General features: G+C 46.1%; 1 protein-coding gene across 1 annotated transcript in view; it reads left to right on the top strand.

The window, feature by feature from the left end:
- Positions 1 to 24,650, top strand: part of tenm1 (teneurin transmembrane protein 1) — a gene marked incomplete at both ends in the record, with an annotated part of 448,413 nt that overhangs the window by 302,747 nt on the left and 121,016 nt on the right. Inside the window, 1 exon segment of the mRNA XM_084332087.1 lies at positions 8,623 to 8,855. Within this exon segment, the coding sequence (XP_084188213.1) occupies positions 8,623 to 8,855 (233 nt within the window).

Below are 24,650 nucleotides of genomic sequence, written 5' to 3'. Positions count from 1 at the left end.
ATCCCAGGAAATGTGCCAAATCAAATCTTCCCACATTTATACGTACTGTATACGTATCACACAGGCAGAGAACCCACAGAGGGCAACAGAAGAGTTTAATAGGCAGGTAAAATCTTATCACCAGAGGTACGTTTTCAATCAAATCAAATGTTTAGCGAAATACCATTTGAACAGCCAACATCAGTTTGTGCATTTATCAGATTTAAATCTTCATATAGTTAGCTGGTAGCAGAGCTGTAGCCAAGACACTTACAGTAGGCCTACATGCACTGTGTAACGTTAATTGATATAATGTAGAGTTAGTTGAGCCTCATCATCTGTAGACAAACACATGTATCTATCCACATGTACACTAAATATAACATTACTCCTGAAAGCTACTCATAAATATAACATGTTAACGTTACTGCTGAAAGCTTGTAGCTCTCTGTCAACATAGGCTGAACTGGATCATCCCTATGTTCCCCGGGTCCTATGTTCCCCGCTTGATTGATTAATAGATTGAACATTTTATAAATTTTTATTATTTTATTAATTATTAATGTCTGCCTTGTTTCGAACTGGTTAAGCTTAGGCCCTCTTTCGAACTGGTTAAGGTTAGAGTTTGGAATCAGGGCTGGTGGTCTAAAATGTTCAATCAATCAATCAATCAAAGCGGGGAACATAGGACCCGGGGAACATAGACATGCTCCCGGCTGAACAAGGAAAGCATTTGGGCAGTCCCAGCTCAGTGTTAATGACAACCGTCACCTTATCATTAGGGATGTCCGATATTATCGGCCTACCGATATTGGCATTAACCTCTTCCACCCGTGCGGTCCATCGGCGGACCGCAAATGACATCACGTCATAAATCAATCTGTCTAGACTGTCTGACAAAAGTATCGTTTTATTTTTCAAACGTATTCAAGTATAAACATCATAACCATGTCACAACAGCAGTTATAATGTATATTATGATCAATATGTTAGTTTACCAATAGGTGAAAGTGTTATTAGATAGATTTTCGTTTTCGTTTTACTATTGTTTTGGTTGTGAAAGCCGACCATTTTGGAAAAACTGAACGTCAGGAAATTGTGGCCATTTTGCAGAGGACACCAAGAGCTTTCGATGAGAGTTGGAATTTTTTCCGAACGACACTTCCCAAAGGCCTCTATGGGGTTTCAAGCAAATTACTTCTGTATGAATCTTTTTAATATCTCTTATTACTCGGGATAATAAACCACAAAACTTAACGTTATTGGCATATATGGGAGCGCAGTTAGTTTGTCTCCCCTATTTTTAGCATGTAGCAACAGTTAGAAATTAGTTTTAAAATGGTGGCACCCTGGCAAAAATAAAAAAGCTACTGTACATATCTGTTCTTATGCACGCCTGGTGATACTAAATCCAAATTGAACTCTGGCATTTGAAATATAAGATTTGGCACAATCCATAAATGTGCGAATTGGCTATAATAAGGTAATGTATAAGCCTGCTATTCTATATTCTATAATAATATTTCAAATTGCATTGGTCCGGATGGAAGAATTCAGTACTGTATCTACAAAACCTTCTGTTTAATCACCTTCCCTTTATTAATTTCCTTAGACCTTTTGTACACATGATCCCATCAAGGTACTGAACGAGATCAGTGGCAGTTTTTCATGTCTGGTAATTTTTAGCATGGTGTTATTCACTGTCAAAGATGCAAAGAAAAATCATAATTCATATTCTCCTTTGTTTCATCACAATTTAAGCACGCCTAGTAATAGACACAATATTTCTGACACTGGGAATACATTCACTGAGGTCCATAGATGTCCCTAGATACCAAGAATATGCAAATGTATTTATTGTCAAAAGTATGCATAGTGTTAATTCCACAACAAGAGATATGTAATATTAATTACCTGAAATTAATCCGTTTTTTGGGGGGGGAAAGCCTGCATATATCGGTATCGGTTGATATCGGTATCGGAAATTAGGAGTTGGACAACATCGGTATATCAGATATCGGTAAAAAAGCCAATATCAAACATCCCTACTTATCATCCAAACAATTGCCGTATTTTATCTTAACTTTTTATTATGTCTATTTTATTATCTATTCTAATGTATTCTATTATTATTTGTATTTTTTGCACAATCAATGCGGGCATGGCCACCTTCATTTCACTACATGTCTCGTGTATGTATGTGATGAATAAATCTCTTGAATCTTGAATCTTGAAATTATGTGCTTTGATTAGATTAGATTAGATTAGATTAGATTAAAATGTATTGTCATCATAACAGCACAAGTACAGTACAATGAAAAAAAAAGTTGTCATCTAACCAGAGTGCAAAGGTAACAGTAAAGTACAATGGCGATATACAATATACAATGCAAGGAAACACACATGCATTTTTTTGGGGGGGGGGGGTCGCCTATGACATTTTGTCTCTGCGCTTGACCCATCCCGTCATCCTTCCCCGTCCATCTTCGTTCTGCATGTTTTTCCATTGGGTTTATCTCTTTCTGGAGGGGAAACTCTTGCGAGCACGGGGGAACATGGTAATTCCACACAGAAAGGCCCGGGATATAACCTACCTGGGTACCTGGGCAACCCGGCAACCTGGTCCCCGAACAGGAATCGAACCCAGGACCTTCTTGCTGTGAGGTGACAGTGTTAACCACTACACCACCATGCCGACCGATAAATGAGTACTACTGATTAATAATGCTAATCTGATGTACTGTATGTACAATGTAGTAGGTAGGGATACAGATATAGATATAATATATACAGGTATGTAAATAGGAATACATGCAGGTATATTCAGGTGTGGATAAATGTATATACTGTATAAGGTAGATATAAATACATTCCAGGGATATATGCACATTCCCCATCAGGTTGTTTAAATGTGAGATTTTCAAGGTCATTATAAGTAATACTGCTAATTATTTGCATGCTTCTACCTGTAATTCACAGACACATACATATATTTGTATATTGAAAAATAACTTGGTTTCTGTGGTACTTACTATATTCTTACGACGTGTGCGTGCTAAAGTTTATAAAGCTAAACTGCAGGGAATGACTCACTGTTTTGTTTGGAGGCGGATACGAATTTTTGGTTTCCATCAGGAAAACGACAACCGTGAGCATAATCTTCATATTTCATATTGGTTCCTCTCAAAATCATATAACCAGGTATATCACCCTGCAATGTCGATGGAGACCATGGAAATCAATTTGTGTCTGTGTTTGTGTGAGTTCCACCTATAGAATATACAGCCTGCTTGATGTCCTTGGGCGCACAACGCATTTTCTATGCTCCGCGCTGAATAGATGTTCCATTGTGCTGCTGGTTGGCTCCACCATCCCCCGTCTCCCAAGGTGACCTACACCTCACCGTGTTTCAACACACCTAGAAACTGTGAAAGAAATAGACTAGGAAAAGAAATGCTGAGTGTGGTGTTAAAACAATTTAGGCTCAGGGCGCTCCAGTAGCACACCACATAGCGCGCTGAGTCGCAAAGCGGTCTCCCCGGGTTCGATTCCCCGACCCGGTGGCCATATGCCGCATGTCTTCCCCTCTTCTCCTCCCGTTTCACCCTCTCTCCTCTGTCGGTCCTGCGTGGCCAAAAGGTCCTGCGTTGACCAAAAAAGCTGAAAATGCTATAAATAAAATCTAAAAAAAAATTAAATAGGCTCTGAGGATTAGGTTATAGATTTATATCTTACAGAACAAGGGGGTTATTCTCTATTACAACTCCAAGACATGCTGTACAGTAAGTGCATTTATTAATATGGTTAGTCGTTCGTATCCAAGTGTATAAACAACACTTGTTCAGACGGTATGTGTCGCTGCACACCTCAGTGATTGAACACAACCGTGCGAGTCACACAACATGTTCATCTCGTCTCGTCCATCAACCTGGTGCGGGAGACGGGCCTTCAATGCCTTTACAAAAACATGGGCTTATTGTTCCAATTCATTCATCGGCATAAAAAAAAGAAGAAGCTGGTTTTCCTCTGAGAACTGAGTGGGCACGTGACATATTGTGTAGGTAGGAAAGAGGATGGAGCGAAGGCAACAATGGAGATGTGAGAAATCATCGGGTGGGGGCCCTGGGGAGCATCTGCCACTATTTCCATTTACCGGCATACAACACAAAAGTAATACTCACTTCAGTTCTTGTTAGTAAATTGTACATTGTACATACTGCATTTAAATCCATAACCGAGAGGGATCTGAAGGTTCCCGGTAAAATTCTGGCTCCTCCCAGCAGCTTTGTCGAAGTGTCCTTGAGCAAGACACGTAAAGGCCTCTACATGCTACAGCAAATTCAAAGCAACTTCGACACAACATCGACAAAGCAACGGTGTTGCAGACACTCTACCTTTATGCTTCTGCAAAATCAACGCGCAGCCTATGTAACATTGTACCCCGTATGTAGCTAGGTTCCCTAGATAGATGACGCTTCCCTTCTCAACCAACCCATTGATAAAAGCAGAAAAATAAGCATAATTTTTACTTCCGGGCGGGGGGTTTCAAAATAAAAGAGCGAGTCTAAAAGCACCGTAAATACGTTTATTTTTTACAATATCTAACGTTACACGAACCTAAACTAATCTAAAGTTAGTTTAGGTTCGTGTTAACGTTAGATAATGTACAAAATAAACTTATTTCCGGTGCTTTTAGTCGTCGCTCTTTTATTTAGAAATTCCCCGACCGGAAGTATTATAGTGTCTATTGCTAGCAGCTTAACTTTTGTCAGCCGGTTCTTTGCTTTTTAACGTAATTTCATTAGTTTCCAATGGAGAGGAGAGAAAGACCGGCTCACATGCAGCTCAAACTACCTATTGGAATAAATTAATTGATTGATGTTTAACTTGTCCCTGTGTGTGTCCAGTCATTTCGACTAGCAAACGTTGTATTTAACGTTAAAGTTACCTCAGGATAACATTGTATTTAGTTGGTTAGCTATGTAGCTATAGCATTTTGTATAGCACCAATGCTAGCTGGCTGGCTACAGCTTTATTTACTAAATTATGGAGGCTTTTTTATCGTCAAGGTAAGAGAGGATTTGTCATGATCAACTGAAGGCGTATGCTATGGAACAATATGTGCTTGGGTTTTCAGAAAAAGGCCAGCTATGTGACGCTAATTATTTAGCATCAACGCTGGCTGGCTACAACAATGGCGGATGGTATTCTCTGCGAGACCTATATTATTCTATGACAGCCCCGCCCCCATTCGCTAACCAACCAATCACTGCTACGCAATATCAACGCAACGGTTGTTTAGGTTAGATTTTGGAGACATGTACGCAGATTCCTCGCAACACAGTCTACAAGACCCTAAACAACAACCGCGCTGAAATCGCGCTGATGTTGTGTTGAAGTTGCTTTGAAGTTGCTGTAGCATGTAGAGGCCTTAACACCTAACTGCTCCCGATGAGCAGGTTGGCACCTTGCATGGTTGCCTCAGCCACCATTGTGTTAATGTGTTAGTAACAGTTAGTGAATGGGTAAACATGAGGCACAAGTTGTAAAGCGTTTTGGATAAAATCGACTGTGCAAGAATTGCGCACCTCAAGGCATTATGTGAGCATTGATACATTTAACATTTAACAATACAAATGGAAAATTACCAGTAAGTTACCAAGAAGGCAAAAGCAACTCCTTCTACCTGGAGTATTCACAGCGCTAAACAACTTATCCACTTAGATTCAGACAGGGCAAAATCCATATCCAAAGCATTATGATTGCACTATATGCAGCCTAATGCAGTCGCAGGTAGTTTGTTATTTCAGTGCGTCTAGCCATGCGTCCAGCCATGCGTCTAGCCATGCGTCTAGCCATGCGTCCACCCATGCGTCTAGCCATGCGTCCACCCATGCGTCCACCCATGCGTCTAGCCATGCGTCTAGCCATGCGTCCACCCATGCGTCTAGCCATACATCTAGCCATGCGTCCAGCCAGGCGTCCAGGCATGTGTCCAGCCATGTGTCTAGCCATGCGTCTAGCCATACATCTAGCCATGTGTCCAGCCATGTGTCTAGCCATACATCTAGCCATGCGTCCAGCCAGGCGTCCAGGCATGTGTCCAGGCATGTGTCCAGCCATGTGTCCAGCCATGTGTCTAGCCATGCGTCTAGCCATGCGTCTAGCCATGCGTCTAGCCATGTGTCCAGCCATGTGTCTAGCCATACATCTACCCATTTATGACATACCAGATTTGCAAATACAGTACTGTTTGTGATACGAAAAGGGTCCAGAAAAAAAAGTATATACATTTGACGTAGAAGGAGTGGGGGGGGAGGTTGGGTATGGGGGGGGGGGGGTTGGGTAGGAGGGGTGGGGGGGGGACACTGTACCACTGTACAAGCAAAATTGTACATTGGAATATTGACTAGACCATACTTGGTAATTTACTGTACATTGGAGGGGGTTGTGTTAGGACATTTACAGGGGCCAGTTTCGCATTGCAGTCTCCCGTAGGTGTTTTTTGAGAGTGTTTTTGAAAGTGGGTAGTGATTCACATTCCTTTACAGCTTTGGGTAGGGCGTTCCACATTGATGTGGCATAATTGCAAAACGTGTTTAGTCCCTTGTTTGAGCCAAATCTGGGTTTAACATGATTTGTGGAGCTCCCTCTGGTGTTGTGATCGTGGTATTCACTGACCTTTGGGAAGTATTTTGACATGTACATGGGTACCTTGGTCGTGTAGTGTATCTTGTAGACCAGGCCCATTGCAAGTTGCTGTACTCTGTCGTCTACTCTAAGCCATCCTAGGTTGTCAAAGTGGGCAGGGGTGAGGTGGGTTCTAGGAGTAAGGTCAAGCAGTAGTCTGACCAGTTTGTTTTGAGATGTTTGTCATTTTGTTTTTAGCGCCTTTGAGGTGCTTTGGTACCATGAGGTGCAAGCATAGTCGTAGTACCCTTGAATGAGTGCTCCTGCCAGAGTCTTCAGGGTATTCTTGTTTACCAGTGAGGAGATCCGGTACAAGAAACGAGTTCGTTGGTTGACTTTTTTTATTACATTGGATTACATTTTGTCACAGGAAAGATTTGCCTCTAGGATGGAGCCCAGGTAGGTAATATCTTCTTTCCTTGTGACAATATTGTCACCCACTGTAACTGAGAAGCCGTCGGTCTTGCTGAGTTTGTTATTTGAACCGAAGAGAATGGACTCTGTTTTGCACATGTGTAGTGATAGTTTGTTATCAGCGAGCCATATGCAGATTTTGCCTAGTTCTGAGCTGAGGGTTTTTTCAACCTGTAACTTGTTCTTGTCAGAGACCAGCAGGGCTGAGTCGTCCGCAAACAGGAACAAGTTGCAGTCACAAGCTGACGACATGTCATTTGCATAAATTAGGAACAGTAGTGGACCTAGTATGCTTCCTTGTGGAACACCACAGCTTACTGTGAGGGGGGGGATAGGGTACCGTTTACCTCCACCATCTGCTCTCTCCCCTCCAGGTAGGATTGCATCCAGCTCACTGATAGACTATCAAAACCAATTGCTTTTAGCTTGTCAATCAGAATGGTGTGATTGACAGTGTCGAAGGCCTTTTGTAGGTCCAGCATGACCATGCCGCAGTATTTGCCCGCGTCCACCTCTTGTTTGATGTGGTCGTTTAAATAGAGAAGGCATGTGTCAGTGGAGTGGGATGTTCTGAAGCCAGATTGGAATTCGTAGATTAGATTTTTTTCCGCAAGGTATTTTTCGACCTGTTCGTATAAAAAATGTTCCATGACTTTCGAGATGGGGGTAAGGATAAAAACAGGGCGGTAGTTGCCTGGGTCTAATTTACTGCCTTTTTTGTGCAGGGGTGTTACTCTCGCAATTTTGAAGTCCTTGGGGACGTGTCCCTGTTTTATGGAGAGGTTTATTATGTGTGTGATGACTGGGGTGATGGCGGCTGCTGAGTCTCTGAGGAATTTGGAGGGGATGTTGTCATGGCCAGTGGCCTTGTTAGGTTGGAGAGTGCTCAGTTTTTTGAGTACCTCATCTGTTGTTACCATTTCCAGTTTGAAATCGTCTTTGTGGACCCCTAGGTTCTTGTAGTATGCTACTATGTGTTCTACCCCATAATGCTAGAATTAACACATCATGAACAAGTACGCATTCCTTATGCTTTCACCAAATACATTGAGCAATGCCCTCCATTGGCGATGCATCCTCTATTACAGTGGTTATATCCACATCCGTCTGTACATACCTGCATATAATCCTTTTTGCATGTCTGTAGTTACTATATCTACTGTATGCATATACCTGACCTACTAGTTACGCTGCTGACCAGTATGACTTCTACCATAATGTCTTTATCCCTGTGTCACTGTACATTAATACTAGAACTCTGTACATACATCTGATTAGCACTATTACTCAGTAGTACTAATTTAAATATCTTATACCCAGCTTAATCATCTGTACATTATATTACTATTGCACTTTACTGTTACATTTGCACTCTGGTTGGCTGCCAAACATATTTTTGTTGTACTTTACTTTTGTCGTATAATGACAATACATTTGAATTTGAATTTGTAATTTGGTGGAAGCAGGTTCTATCTGTGTGCATGTGATGCAGCCTTTTACAAGCTCTGTGTTAACCTTGCGTGTCGTTTCCCCCCTCAGCACCAGTCCGGCCCATAAGTACTACCTGGCCATGGACCCCATGGGGGAGGTGCTCTACGTGTCGGACACGAGCAGCCGCAGGGTCTACCGGGTCAGGACCCTGGGCCAGCCCAAAGACCCCGCCCGCAACATGGAGGTGGTGGCCGGCACCGGAGAGCAGTGTCTGCCATTTGACCAGAGCCACTGTGGGGAGGGAGGCAAGGCCACAGACGCTGCACTCAACAACCCCAGAGGTGAGGAGCATGGAGGGATGAGTACAGAATGGACACACACACACTGAGCCTGATTGGCTACCAATCTTACAACTTTCATTTGTCCACCTTGATGTCAGACGACATTGGTTGGTTTTGTAGGTGCGTCTGATAAGAACAGACTCCAGAGGGCAGCAGAGCGCAGTGGGTAGAATTGGCAGAACACCGGCCGACGTTTTACAGGGTCAAGCTACGTCTACGAAAGACGATGTAGTACTAATATATAAAGCATAGTAGTCCATGCATATTATATATACATCATACAGTCCATTCATATTATACACCATACAGTCAATTCATTATAATATATACATCATACAGTCAATTCATATTATATATACACCATACAGTCAATTAATATAATATATACATCATACAGTGCATCTATATTATATATAAATCATAAAGTCCATTCATATTATATATACAGCATACAGTCCATTCATATTATATAATAAACACCATACAGTCCATTCATATTATATATACACTGGTAATAATGTTGAACATCCCTTATTTGGAGGTTAGGTTATAACTTGGTTTTACATAAAATATCAAATGTGTCAAACAGTTCAGTCACGCCGTTTTCTATTCCGACTTCTCATCATCATTCAAGACTTCATCCGCTCCATACAAATAATTTTGTTTTGAGAAAATTGCTTGAATATTCTGGGCAGCCTTATACTAGACACGGGTTGCATGAAAGGAACACAGCAGTGCCTGGTGCACCTGGAGCAAGGAAGGCATTATTCTGTGTGGTAGTTCCAGTGTTAAAGTACCGGTAGTGACTCAATCAGAAACTGGCCACCGTATATGTCACCACCACAGTATATCCTCTAGAGGTATATTTAAATCATAGAGCGTGTGTGTGTGCGTGTGTATGTGTGTGTGTGGGGATTGGCACTGAAAATAAGTGCTTTTTTAGAACACAGGATTTTCTGTGCCTCGCCACTTCAAGTGTGTGTGTGGGTGTGTGTGTGTGTGGGGGGTTGGGTGAAGAAGTTTGATGGCCACACACTCGGAAACGGGCACCCCCCCCACCCCCCAACCCGACAGCAATTACAAGGAGCCAAGCAATTTTCCCATTCTGAACAGGTATGCACTCCAAATGGTCACGCCATGAGCGGGTACTGCACTAGGTTTGTCAATCTCCTGAAAACAGAATGATTTTACAATAGGTGTACAGTATCTTTTGAATACTGGTATCTGCAACCGTGCAGTGGGTTCAAACTGTTTACAACCTCGGCTCTGCGGGAAGCAACATGAATGTACACAAACAACCAGCTTTACGTTTCAACAAAAGGTTGTGTATTTATCTAACTATAAAGGAAGGAATTTCTGCCTGCATGTGTATGTCTGTCTGTCCTTTGCATATCTCCAGAAGTGCTCATTCGACTTTGCGGCTGCCATTTGGCCAGATGGTGGCGATATAGTATTTGTCTGACTGTCCTTTGCATATCTTGAGAACCATTGGGATGAAATGACTGTAGGCCTCACGCTCTGCAGGTGTGTTGCTGAGGAGCCAGGTGACTGCAGTGTCCAATTTGATGCCATTTGGCCAGATGGTGGCGCTATAACAACAAACTTCATGTTTACCTTTGGCGGGTGTATTGCTGAGGACCCAAGGGAGTGCAGTGTGCAGAGTGTGAAGTTGATTGGATGAGTGGTTCTCGAGAAGAGAGTGGTTCTTTTCAGCATTTCCAGGTGCCAAGCAATGGGCCTGCTCTGAACGGACACACATTCCCAATGGCCTCATACCCCAAACCATGACGCCCAGAACGGAGAGAGAGAGAGAGAGAGAGAGAGAGAGAGAGAGAGAGAGAGAGAGAGAGAGAGAGAGAGAGAGAGAGAGAGAGAGAGAGAGAGAGAGAGAGAGAAAATTGGTTTGATTGGAGGTGGCCAATCTACCTGGAACACAGAGAGTCAGACACATTGACAACACACTGAGCTAGAGCATAACACCATGCAGTGCAACTACTTTGGCGTAACGATTTGTCCAGGTGGTTAATGTATCGGTTGCAAGCCTCTCTGCTAAGCTTGGTGGTCCAAAACGTCTCTCTTTTGCCTGAATTAATTCATCTTTGTTTCTTGGCTCAGCCTCATGCCAAATAAACTCCTTCAGCGCCTGCCAAACCAATTGGATTTGAATCTGCCGACCTAATGATGAAAATGGCAGTCCACAACACAAATACAATATATTAATAAGTAATTAAAACTTAAAAAATATAGGGCTAGAAAACTCACTCTGCTGTGAGTTATTGGGGTAGTTCACCAAAAAACTCTAAACAGTCTAAACAGCACACATTCATTTAGTTTGACAGTGTTACATTCAATCCTAAATTGACTTGCCCTAGGCCTGAGCAGTCAGGAAAATATGGCTTGTTTTCCCCAAGTATCCAAAAGTAACTATATTTATTCACACAACTAATTTAAAGAACAAATAATAATGGAGAGCTGGGTGCTCCAGTCTCCATGGTTCAGGATATAAATAACAAAAAGGAAGCACATGGACAAAAGGGCAACAATGGCCAAAATGGAGGAAAACTTCAGAGCACAAATGGAGGAGCACTTCTGGTGAGGCTCTGGAGATCAAGTGATGAGCGACAGCTGCAGACTGCACACTCTGAGCTGCTTTCATAGGGCGTGGAGCCTCATCACCACACATGTGCAAAGGCCATTTTAATTACAAGAAAACAAAGAAACAGTGTGTCAATCACGACCACCAATTAGTGACACACTTCAACCACAATGTGAATATGCACCACAGTAAGTATCCCTCCACCATGTGAAAGTAATACGTAACAGACAGCTATCTAGAGTAACTGAATTTGAATATGGCCACCAGTGATATCATCGGAGACATTGAATCCTTGTTAATTATGTGTTAATTACAGCTCAATGAAATTATAAGGTAGCAGTCCTTATAAGACAAGGTATTGCTATGTTTTCATCATTGACATAATTTCATGGTGATGTGCGATTATGTGCAAAATAAATCAGAATTGGTGCCCCTTTAAGGCCCTCCTGCTGGATCCACATGCAGGCAACTGTGTGTTTGGGATCATTGCACCTCATTCACTAACGCACTTACGAAAAAGTTACAAAGAAATGTCTTCTTAACTCCACTTACAATGTTATCAGGGTGATTCTGGCATTCACAAAAGGTTTCTCATCTGGGATTAGTTCTTAGCTAAGAACAGGATTTAAGAATGAGGAAAAGCAGTCGTAGATAGGCCAGATTGGTGTGCACCCTTGTTCTTAATTTGCGAGAAATCATTGGTGATTGCGTTCACAATGATTCTACAGACATCATCGGATTTAAATAATAATAATAATAATAATAATAAATACGACTATTACGAATGTACGAATATTTGTATAATTAACGATAGGTTATGTAGATAACCTAGTTATATTAGTATAGGCTAAGCGTCCCGCTCTGAGCCTTACGAGATACTTCCATCTCATGTGATACCTAATGTATCTCCCACGAACAAAAAACACATGCACCCCACCTGTATGGGGCCCCGCCCCTTATGGTGGTACCACCCATATAACCATGACTCTGGTCATGAAACACCCTTCCTCGCCAAAAACCCGTCCCAGGAAAAGACCCCTCAAGAGGGAACTCAGGGCGCGCAGAGCGGGACGCTTAGCCTATACTAATATAACTAGGTTATCTACATAACCTATCGTTATATTTCGTATAGCATCGCGTCCCGCTCTGAGCCTTACGAGATAATGGGGAAGAGCGGGCGCGAGACCCGACAGATGTACCCCCTGAGGACCCGTAAGCCCACATCAAGGGGTGCGGGGAGCCCTGTCACCCCATCCTTCCTAACGAAGGGGGGGCGCAGTCAACTCCACCTGAATGCGAACAAGAGGGAGCCAGAACCCCTTGAACACACCGTACAGGCGGAACCACGTGTGACTCAACACACTGCGGCCCATACCCATACACTCCTGCTACCCGACCAAAGGACGGGAAGCAGGAAAGGCCACAGACCCCAGAACCGCCTGGGAGACAGAACCCCCGGTCATGTCCATGAGGTAAAACCTTACAAAGGGGCCCGGTGAGGACCATGAAGCTGCAGCACAGATGTCCTCCACCGAGGCCCCACCCAGGAGAGCGGCAGAGGCAGCCACCCCACGAGTGGAGTGCGCCCTGACGCCCCCAGGGGGATCCTGCCCAGCCAACGTGTAGCAGAGGGCAATACCCTCGCACAACCAATGGGACAGGCGCTGCTTCGACAGTGCCTTACCAGCACGAGCCCCACCGTAACAGACAAAAAGCTGGTCGGTAACCCTGAAGTCCTGAGTACGGCTGAGGTAAAACCCCAAAGCACGGACTGGACATGACAGGTGAAGGCCCGCATCTAACTCACTAGTGTGAGGAGGAGGACGAAAAGCCTGAACCACAATATCCCGGGAGCGGAAGGAACTCCGGATATTCTTAGGCACGAAAGCAGGATTAGGTCGCAGAGTGGCACCGCAATCGGTCCGAAAAGACAGGCACTCTGGACGTACCGAGAGAGCACAGAGCTCACCCACGCGTTTAGCGGAAGTGACAGCCAGTAGGAACGCGGTCTTGAAAGACAGCCGTCCCAACGGCGCCTGCTCGAGCGGCTCAAACGGGGCCAAGGACAACCGACCGAGGACCAATTGAAGATCCCAAGTCGGAGCCAAGGAGCGTTGCACCGGCTTAACGCGTCGAGCGCCAAGCAGGAAACGCTTCACAAGAGGGTGGCTGAACAAGACATCCCCCTCAAATCCCTCATGATAGGAGGATATAGCTGCTGCATATACCCTCACTGTCGAAGCCGACAGACTATCAAGGAGAGACTGGAGATAACCCAGAACAGCATCCAGGGGGCAGGAGACTGGGTCCCAGCCCCCCCCCTTACACCATTCTTGGAACGCACGCCACCTGCCCGCGTAAACCGCGACAGTGGAGGGAGCATGCGCACACCGGATGGTATCAACCACTGCGGGATCCATCCTCTCCAGACTCACCCTCCCACCAGCCACACCACCAGGCGTTGACCCAACACCGGAGGCTGGACAAGCACTCCGTTGTGCTGCGAGAGGGCCGTCGCTGACCACGGAATGACCCAAGGAGGAGCGACCAGAAGCTGGATTAAGACCGGGAACCACACTGACGTGCCCCGGTCCGGCGCGACCAGGATCACCGTCCTGCGCTCCCTCCGTATCCGCTCCAACAGCTGACTCAACAGCTGTACAGGAGGGAAGGCGTACAGAAGACCGGGCGGCCACGGAAAGGTCGAGAAGGCATCCACCCCCAAGGGGGGATGATCCGCTCGACTGAGCGAGAACCACAAGGGGCACTTGTGAGAACGTCGGCACGCAAACAGATCTACCGAGGCCTCCCCGAACCGATCCCAGATCTGTCTGACTATGTCGGGGCGGAGTTCCCACTCGTCGCGACGAGGACCGCCCCGAGACATTATATCCGCCGCCACATTTTCCGTACCAGGAACGTGGAGCGCCCGCAGACTGCGCAGCCTGCGGGATGCCCATAGCAACAGTTCGCGCGCCACCCGGAGCAGGCGGGCAGAACGAGTCCCACCCTGCCTGTTGATATACGCCGCCGCCGTCACATTGTCCGTCCTGATCAAAACATGTTCGCCTACCACCAGGTGGCCGAGCCGTTTGAGGACCAGGAGGACCGCCTTCAACTCCAACACATTGATATGCAGGACAGCTGGGTCGGCATGACCCGTCCAGCTGCCCCCCACTGCGTGGGTCCGAAACGCCCCTCCCCAACCTGTGAGAGAGGCGTCGGTGAAAACCGTGACGTGGGAGCCACTGCTGCCCATGGGGACCCCAGCGGAGAGGATACCCAGCCTCCCCCAGTGGGCGAGATCCCCCCATATCGACAAAGGAACCGTCAACCGTCTCCCTTTGCCCCACACCGGATCTATTCTCAAAGAGAGAAACCACCTCTGTATCCGCCTCATAAAGAGGAGGCCAAGAGGAACCACCGTGTGGGCCGCCGACATAAGGCCCAGCAGACGCATCACCTGCAGCGCCGTAACCGTCCCACCCAGACGGAAACCCCCGAGCGCGTGACGGAGATCCCCCCGACGCTGCTCCGAGAGGGTCGCAAGCATGGGCTTCGACCTCAATGTCAAGCCCAAGTACTCCACCTGTTGACTGGGAAGAGGGGTACTCTTCTTCCAATTCACAGCAAAACCCAGGCTGGTGAGGAATTCCACCACCAGTCGATTATGAGACCTGGCAACCTCCTCTGAACGGCTGAGGAGCAGAATGTCGTCGAGATAGAACAGAACTCGTATCCCCCGACGACGTAAAGGCCCCAGAGCAGCCGCCACGCACTTGGTGAATGTGCGGGGAGCCAGAGAATAACCGAACGGCATTCTGTGGTACTCGTACGCTACGCCCTGAAACAGGAACCGTAGGAACTTCCTGTGAGGAGGGAAAATGGGTATGTGAAAATACGCATCCTTCAGGTCTATGGAGGTGAACCAGTCCCCCCTCCTGACAGCAAGCAGAAGGAGTCGGACGGTCAACATCCTGAACGGTCTCACTACAATCAACCGATTGAACATGGACAGATTCAGTATAGGTCTGACCCCCCCAGTTTTCTTGGGCACCAGAAAATAACGGGAGTAGACGCCTGACATTGCGTCCTCTCTCGGGACCACAACGACGGCCTGCTTCGCCAACAGAGATTGAATCTCGTCGGCCAGGGCTGTCACCGCGCCCGACCCTAACAATAGGGTCGGCACCAAACCTGAGAACGGAGGATGGGGCCGCGCAAACTGCAAAACCAGCCCCGCCTCTAACGTTCTCCTCATCCACCGATTCAAGGGACATTCCCGTCGCCATATGTGAATATAATCCCACAGCGCCCCCGCCGTCAACTGACGCTGGGCCGCAAGGAACAGCAGATAATTGGCCCGGTCCCCCCCGTCGTGCAAAGCACCCAAGGGGGGACCCCGACAGAAAGGGCCGGTTTGATACGGGAGGAGCGGTCATCAAACTTGTGGACACACACTCACCCCCTGAACACCCCTCCAGCACACGCTGAGGAGCCGTTCCGCAGCCAGACACGCAAGGCCTGAGGACCCCATGGGCTCCTACACGCCGAAGCCCTGCAGTGATATTGCTACCACTCAAATCACGCCAGCCTCTCCTTTGCAGACCACTGCCGGTTTGACGGGAGTGGGAGGCAACAGCGCGATACCCCGCCTGGCGAGGGCGAAGCCGGGGTAACCCCTGCTGAGCATTCAACAGAAGAGGCACCGAGTCCCCCTGCTGACCACTGGAGCTAGTGGCAGCTGCAACACCAGGTTCCACCCACCCACAACCTGCGGTGTAGGAACCACGCGACGACGGAACATTCTCACGGACAGACCCAGGCTCAGCCATCAACTGGGTGTCAGCCCCTGTCTCCATGAGAAGTGAAGAATGGGGCCGCATACGCTTCAAAGAAGGTTCGCGGCCCGCAGCCAAAGGAGAACGCTCAAAGCCCCGCTTCTGGGGATACCAGAGAGAGGACTGAACGGGGAGCGGGCTGCTCGCGGCAAAATGACGACGGGGTGGTTTACCAACCCCGAAATCACCCAAAATGGCCGATCCCTCGGCCGCCAAGACTGTCGGCCTTGCGAAACCCTGTCGATTCTCCAACCAGGGCACCACTGGCGGGGGAAACATGGCCGCCTGTCGAGGATCTCGCCACAGTCGTTGGCGAGACCGTGCTCCCACCCCTGGCTGCACAGCGTGAGGCGGTGTAGGACCCGAATCAAAAACCGCCTGCGCCTCCACAGAACGCCCAAAAAGACTATCTGTGGAAAAAGGAGTCGTGAGGAGAGAAAACCTATCCTCTTCCCCAAGAGGAGACTGCTCCAACCAAAGATGCCTAACAACCAAAGTCGATAGCATCCGAATCCTCCCCGCAGTTATAGCTTGCGACTGAGTCAAGATCTCTATAACACCACAAACATGAATCACGTTCATAGTGTCGGTTGGACCCAAAGACCTACAACCCGACGCCATCTTGGATAGGAAAGTAGCCAGCTGAGCCACAACACTGGCCGCCGCTAAATGCCATCCTGCAGCAGTATACCACTCATTCGTCCATACTGCCACCCTCCGAGCCGACATGCTATCAAGCAACGGCCGGGCGGAACGTCGTTCATCCCCGCCTGGGCACAAAAAAGAAGCTACCTGGCTACTTAGCCAAGGTACCCCCGGGCTGCACCCCGTCGTCAGCCCCTTCACCCGCAAAAAAGGTAAATAGAGCTCAGCGAACCCCCCCACACCCACCACCGACTGACCTTCATCAATGAAGGTGGCAAGAGGAGGGAAAAGCGGAATCCCGCGGCGGGGATTATTAGACATTCCAGCGTCAACATCAGCGTTAGCAGAAGAAGCAGCAGTAGCATTAGCATTAGCAGTAGCAGTAGCATTAGCGTCAACAGCATGTTCCAGGATCGCCAAGACATCGCCCACTACAGTGGAACGATCGCCAAGCCGCCCCGGCCCTGGTGCCGAAACATACTCCACAGCACGACCAACACCGACATTGACGCCTACTGACACAGACCTCACCTTTGTACAAGCCGACCCATTAGCCAAACCTTGTACGCTGCCCCTCGGTCCGTCGCCGTCAGCCGAGGAACCACCAGCATAGGTCTGCGTCGTCGAAACAAGCTCCGGAGAATCCAGGGAAACACAATCCTCCGGTAAGCCCTCAACATTATTAATCTTCCTTAATCTTTTCATTCCGCTAGCTCGTATGGTGCAAGCATCCAGTACGCTGGGACGAAAATAGAGGAAGGGTGTTTCATGACCAGAGTCATGGTTATATGGGTGGTACCACCATAAGGGGCGGGGCCCCATACAGGTGGGGTGCATGTGTTTTTTGTTCGTGGGAGATACATTAGGTATCACAGGAGATGGAAGTATCTCGTAAGGCTCAGAGCGGGACGCGATGCTATACGAAATATAACAACTATATTTTATATTTATAGTCATGATTCAACGAGGCATTGTGATGTCCTAAAATAAATAAAAGCACTACACAAACACTGCAAATGGCAGTGAATAAATAAATAAACAAATAAAATGTATTAATTAAGAACTAAACTCAATCGCACGAATATAGCTACTACAGTATAGTGGAATAGAATGGACACATCTACATTCTGCTCTTAGCACACCCCATTCCTTTCATGTAGGCTATTAATAGCCCATATACCGCCGGCGCCTTGTATATTGTTATTTTCTATTGTTGGTTTTATTTATTTTTAGTGTGCACATTGTAAGATCCAGTGGAGAAACTGTCCCCCAAGCAAATAAAACCTTGAACTTGCACGTGGACTTGAACATCAATCATGTAAATTTAACCATGCAGGCGGCTGGGTGGCGTAGCGGAGATTGCGCTCGTCACCAATGCAAGAGACTCCGGTCTCGAATCCTGGTGTCAGCATTGCCTGCGGCTTGGACCAGTCGTCATACTATCTCAATTGGCAGAGGTAGCGGGTGGAAGTTGATGGGTGGGGATTGTACGTTGTGGACAGCGACTCCTACAGGTCGGTTGGGTGACGCCTGCACAGCAGAGACAGGAAGTAACGGGGGCAGCGTGAGCCTCACACGCGCTACTCCTCGCCACTGAGGGTCCAACTGTCTGGTGAAAAGATGCGACAGGCTGCCTCCTCGTGTACCGGAGGGGACACGTGATGCAAGGCTTCTATCCTCACTACAAATTTTTTTTAAAATAAGGACAAAAAGTTGATACAAAAAAAGTACATTTAACCATGCCATCCAATAATCAGTGATCAATCACACTATTTAAAAGGGAGGGGAGGAGGGAGCGGTTTTAGCCTCTGGGACAGAGGGAGCTACAGTAGGAAGGCATATCAACCGCAACACCCAGCGAGTCGTGGAGGGAATCATACAACTGCCAACACAATACATCCAACAGTCAAGAGAGGATTCCATGCCATTGCTGGTCTGCCCAAAACCATCGGCGCAATTGACTGCACGCAAGTGCGCATCAAGGCACCCTCCACAGATGCGTGTCCATATCTTAACAGAAAGCAATACCACTCCATCAACGTTAAAATCATCGGCAATGCCCAGAATTGTTGTATTAGGAGATTGCGGATATGCGCTGGCCCCTGGTTGATGACCCCACTCACCAACCCCCAGACGGAGCAGGAGGTGGCTTACAATAAGAGCCACGAGCGCAGCATCTGACTGCTGAAAAGACGCTGGATGTGTTTGGACGCAGCAGCTGACACACCTCAGACAACCCTGAGCCCGCTGTTCCTCCTCCAGTGGCCAGCATCTCTCTTCTGTGTTTTGCAACTCTTTCACATGAGCCCATTTCTTTTTCACTTTAGCCGCTGTGCGCTCCTCTCCTGACACCACGTTGGGTGGCCTTGTACCCGTATTGGCAAAACTAAATAAGATGTTAGGTCTGCGTTTACGGTGCACCATGTATATACCATATATAAATCTCTTTATTCGTATCTGTCTGCATATACCTGCATATAATCCCTTTTACATATATTTAGATGCTATATCTGTACATATCCCTTACCTACTCTTACTAGTTACGCTGCTGGCCAGTATGACTTACTACCGGTGTATTGAAGCTCTTGGTGGTTAGGAAATGTAGTCAACGACACGGGGTGTCTAGTCAGGACACGGGAGGCAGGAACGTCCTTTGAGGAGTTGTATTATCAATTATCAGACAGATGCACAGGCACTTGTTACTTTTCTATTTCCCATTAACATGGTGGGAGTGTGTGAGTGTGTGGTTCTAAATGGGGAGGAAACAAAGACATCAGTGTTACTAATACTTATTAATCAGTCTATACTGTTGCTACAAGTAACATGAACCTCACAAGTGGGACTAACAATGGGGATAAACGGTGCTTTACGTAGTTTCAAGTTTCAAGTTTCAAGTTTCTTTAATAGTTGTCATACAGAAGTACAGAATACTTTTATACAAAATGCTTCTTACTGTTACGCTCCAGAGACTGTGCAAGCCAAGATAAGTATGAAATAAAATAACATAGTATGGCATGTAAATTAGAAAATATAAAGTGTGTTAGTTAAGCATTACATCACGCGCAGGAGTGGTTTGTGAACAATAAACCATGCCTAGGGGTGGTCGTTAGACCCCCCTAGACATGGTTTATTGTTCACAAATCACGACTGCAAGTGGTGTAATGCTTTTATACAACTGCCACATTCATCCAACCTTATTGCTATACAATAAACACACATTAATCGAAGATTTATTGAAAAAACCATCCGCCAGAAAAAGTAGTTCCCACAACAGCAAAAAAGAGAAATTGCCTCCATGTGGAAGCAGCTCGGAAGTGCATCCAACCAACTAACACATCCAACTGTGTGTTATTGGAATCCAACTGCCTTTCAACTAAGACATCCAACCAACTAACACATCAAACTGTCTTTCAACTAAGACATCCAACAAACTAACACATCCAACTGTCTTGCAACTAAGACATCCAACCAACTAACACATCCAACTGCCTTTCAACTAAGACATCCAACCAACTAACACATCCAACTTTTCTTTAGTTTTTAATTATGAAGTTAGTGGTTGTTATTGGAATGATTGATTGATTGATTGAAAATGTTATTACCAGATGCAGAATGGGTACAATACAGTACGGCTCAATACACACAATTGTTAAGGGGATGCAGACCTACTTTCTATATAACTTCATTCTTAGATGCTTCTATAGAAAGTAGGTAAAACAAATTAAAAAGTTTTCTTTGCCCTATAGGAAAAAAAAAGTTTTCTTCGCCCTATTTTTTATAAAAAAATTTAAACCTACTGTAGAGGGCCTAAACTTAACCAGTTGGAAACCAAGCGTACAGTAATAAAATTAGCAATCAATCAATCAATCAATCAACTCAATAGGCCATGCTCACTTAGAACAGCGCAGCACCCAGCTCTCTCTCAGTCTGACTACATACTAGGACCGCTACTCTTCCTAATTTATGCAAATGACATGTCGTCAGCCTGTGACTGCAACTTGTTCCTGTTTGCGGACGACTCAGCCCTGCTGGTCTCTGACAAGAACAAGTTGCAGGTTGAAAAAACCCTCAGCTCGGAACTAGGCAAAATCTGCATATGGCTCGCTGATAACAAACTATCATTACACATGGGCAAAACAGAGTCCATTTTCTTCGGTTCAAATAACAAACTCAGCAAGACCGACGGCTTCTCAGTTACAGTGGGTGACAATATTGTCACAAGGAAAGATGAAATTACCTACCTGGGTTCCATCCTAGAGGCAAATCTTTCCTGTGACAAAATGGCATAAAAAAAGTCAACCAACGAACTAGATTCTTGTACCGGATCTCCTCCCTGGTAAACAAGAATACCCTGAAGACTCTGGCAGGAGCACTCATTCAAGGGTACTATGACTATGCATGCACCTCATGGTACCAAAGCACCTCAAAGGCGCTTAAAACAAAATTACAAACATCACAAAACAAACTGGTCAGACTACTACTACTTGACCTGAACCCCAGAACCCACCTCACCCCTGCCCACTTTGACAACCTAGGATGGCTTAGAGTAGATGACAGAGTACAGCAACTTGCAATGGGCCTGGTCTACAAGATACACTATACGACCGGGGTGCCCATGTACATGTCAAAATACTTCCCAAAGGTCAGTGAATACCACAACCACTACACCAGAGGAAGCTCAACAAATCATGTTAAACCCAGATTCGGATCAAACAAGGGACTAAACGCGTTTCGCAATTATGCCACAACAATGTGGAACGCCCTACCCAAAGCGGTAAAGGAATGTGAATCCCTGCCCACATTCAAAACCGCTCTTAAAGAGCACCTACGGGAGGCTGCAATTCGAAACTGGCCACCGTAAATGCCCAAAACCCCCACCACCTCCTAATAGACAGTCTCCTCCCCACCGCATGTATATATTCCCTCCCCGCCGTATGTATATTTCTCTCCCACCCACCCACCCCCTCCTAATGTACAGTCCCCTCCCCATCATATGTATATACTCTGTCAGGATCTATGGGTAACAGTACTGTATATTTGAATACCGTTTATGTCACAAATGTATCAGTACTAAATACCTATATGTCCCTATGCCATAAATGTCATGTATGTTGTGTATGTCATAAATGTCTATATGAATTGAAAATGGGGGACCCTGATGGAAACAAGACAAACGTCTTTCTCAGGTCTGCATCCCCTTAACAATTGTATGTATTGAGCCGTACTGTATTGCACCCATTCTGCAATCTGTTAAATAAAGTTTTCATTCATTCATTCATTCATTCATTCATTCATTCATTCATTCATTCATTCATCCCCCGCGTTGCAGACAGGAGTGTGTGTGCGTGTGTGTGTGTGTGTGTGTGTGTGTGTGCGTGTGTGTGTGTGTGTGCGTGTGTGTGTGTGTGTGTGTGTGTGTGTGTGTGTGTGTGTGTGTGTGTGTGTGTGTGTGTGGGGGGGGGGGGGGGGTGGGGGGGTGGGTGGAGACTGAGCCAGCGTCGGACAGTGTGAGAGTGAGGGCTGCAGTCAGAGAGAAGGAAAAAGAAATTGAAAAAAAAATTGCAAATTAATCAATCAATCAATCCGCGATTTTTCTTTTGTTACACAATGATTCAAGACCCATCAATTACATCATCCAACATTGTTTAAAGGACTAAAACATTCGCTGTGACAGAATCGCTTGATAATTAGTCGTTTAGTCGTTGTGATCCGGCGGAGTGATGTGATGTGATTCGGTTGTGGGCGGGTCCTGGGCCAGCAGCGTGGAATTGTGAAGAATAAACACGTGTAAAATGACTGTTTCAGCCAATCAGAATTGAGAAATGTGCATGCCGTTGTATAATGTGATCTAAAGTGTGGAGAGTGGGTGCTGCAGTGTGTTGTTTGTTTAAGTGAGTGTGTGCGTGTGGGTGTATGTGCTGTGTGCATTTGATGGTTGTTGCATAGTGTTTATTGTTCGTTGAGCAGCCTGATGGCCTGGTATACTAGTTACTAGTTACAGGGGTAAACAGTGCTAAACAGGTACTAAATACTATAATCAACAACATAGATTACACTCAATAGGCTAGGTTATCACTATAAACATACTGGTAAATTGCTTCCTAAACAGCTGGTAGAATTATAACATAGCCCACTAATATATAAACTGACTAACACCACTGACATGCCTGGGCATGTCCTACAAAAGGGGGCGTGGCCCAGCATTGAGTTATATCCCGTCTTTATCTCTACCCAGTGCTTGGGCCTTTTGCACAACCGGACTTTACTTGTATCACTGTACATATTAATACTACAGCTCTATAGTAGTATTGTACTACATACATCTGATTAGCACTATTACCCACTAGTACTGTACTCATTTATATTATGTTATACCCAGTTTAATCACCTGTATACCTTGTATATTAATATTGCTCTTTACTGTTACATTTGCACTCTGGTTGGATGTCAAACGTATGTTTTGTTGTATAGTCACTTGTGCTGTATAATGACAATACATTTGAATCTAATCTGACCTCCAGTATCAAATTGCAGCTATGGATAGCACGATTGTACCAACTTCAGAGCTGTAGCTAAAATCAGCACAGGTAGCCATGGAAACACCTAAACGAAGCAGGAGCACAGACTCCGCCATGGTGCTCAACTGTGCTCTGCTCCACGCGGCTGGAGAGACAGACATGCCAATGTCAAGAGAGAGAGAGAGAGAGAGAGGAGAGAGAGGTGAGAGAGAGAGTGAGAGAGAGGAGAGAGAGGAGAGACAGAGAGAGAGAGAGAGAGAGAGAGAGAGAGAGAGGAGAGAGAGAGACGCCAGCTGGTGGTGATTTGTATAAAACAACACCTTGTGGTAGAAACGTGCGAAATTAACGGCGTGGCGAGCAGTGAGTCCTTCTGCGTCGGAAGTGTCAAATGAAGGTTGTGACATCGGGAGTCAAAAGAATTAAGAAAAAAAAAAAACATGCAAAGTAGAAACGTAATAATATTGTGACATCTGGATAGGAGCGGAGGGGAGCGGAGGGAGCTGCATGGCGGCGACGGAAAAAGCATCTACCTCCGGGAAAAATAAGAAATATGCAAACTGTCAGCTTCTCTCTGCAATCACACCCACACACCTGGCTACTTCTGAACACTGCGTCCGTGCCAGAGACGTATCCACACACCTGTCACTCAAAGCTCCACCCACAGCCCTCCGTGGCCTCGTCCTGTCACTCAACAGTCAGCCGGCGTGTGGAACAATCTAAAGTTGGAGGCAGAGAGAAGGAAATCAATACTCCTTACAGTACAGGAACTGTAGTGCAGAGCAGTCTTCAAATGTCAGGCGTAGCACAATAATACAAATAAAAAATGAAAATATGAAAAATAATAATAAAAAAGCTCCACATTTTGGGAAGCACAACTCTCGACGTAACGTTCCCTAAACTCCTTCCCTGAATTCCCACGAGGGCGTTCCCTTCCCGGAATAGAACGCCACAGCAGGGACGCTGTCCGTCCACGTTTCTTTTCTTTTCACTTTCTTCCTAAAGATCTGAAGGTTGTTATTCTCACACTGTGTGCCCTTCACTCCCCTTTCTGCGTCTCGCAGCGCAGCCTTCATGCACTAATTGAACATTCTGTCCCCTGGGACGGCCCCCCTGCCCCGGGGGTCACAGCCGCGTCCTCCTCCTCCTCCTCCTCTCATCCCGCCGCACTTCACAGCCCCCTCCGATGGCCATTGTG

The sequence above is a fragment of the Notolepis coatsorum genome (assembly GCF_963971535.1).
Source record: "Notolepis coatsorum genome assembly, chromosome: 16".
In the NCBI taxonomy this organism is placed as follows: domain Eukaryota; kingdom Metazoa; phylum Chordata; class Actinopteri; order Aulopiformes; family Paralepididae; genus Notolepis; species Notolepis coatsorum.
Note: the sequence above shows the minus strand (reverse complement) of the source record. Positions and strands in the feature narration are given on the sequence as shown.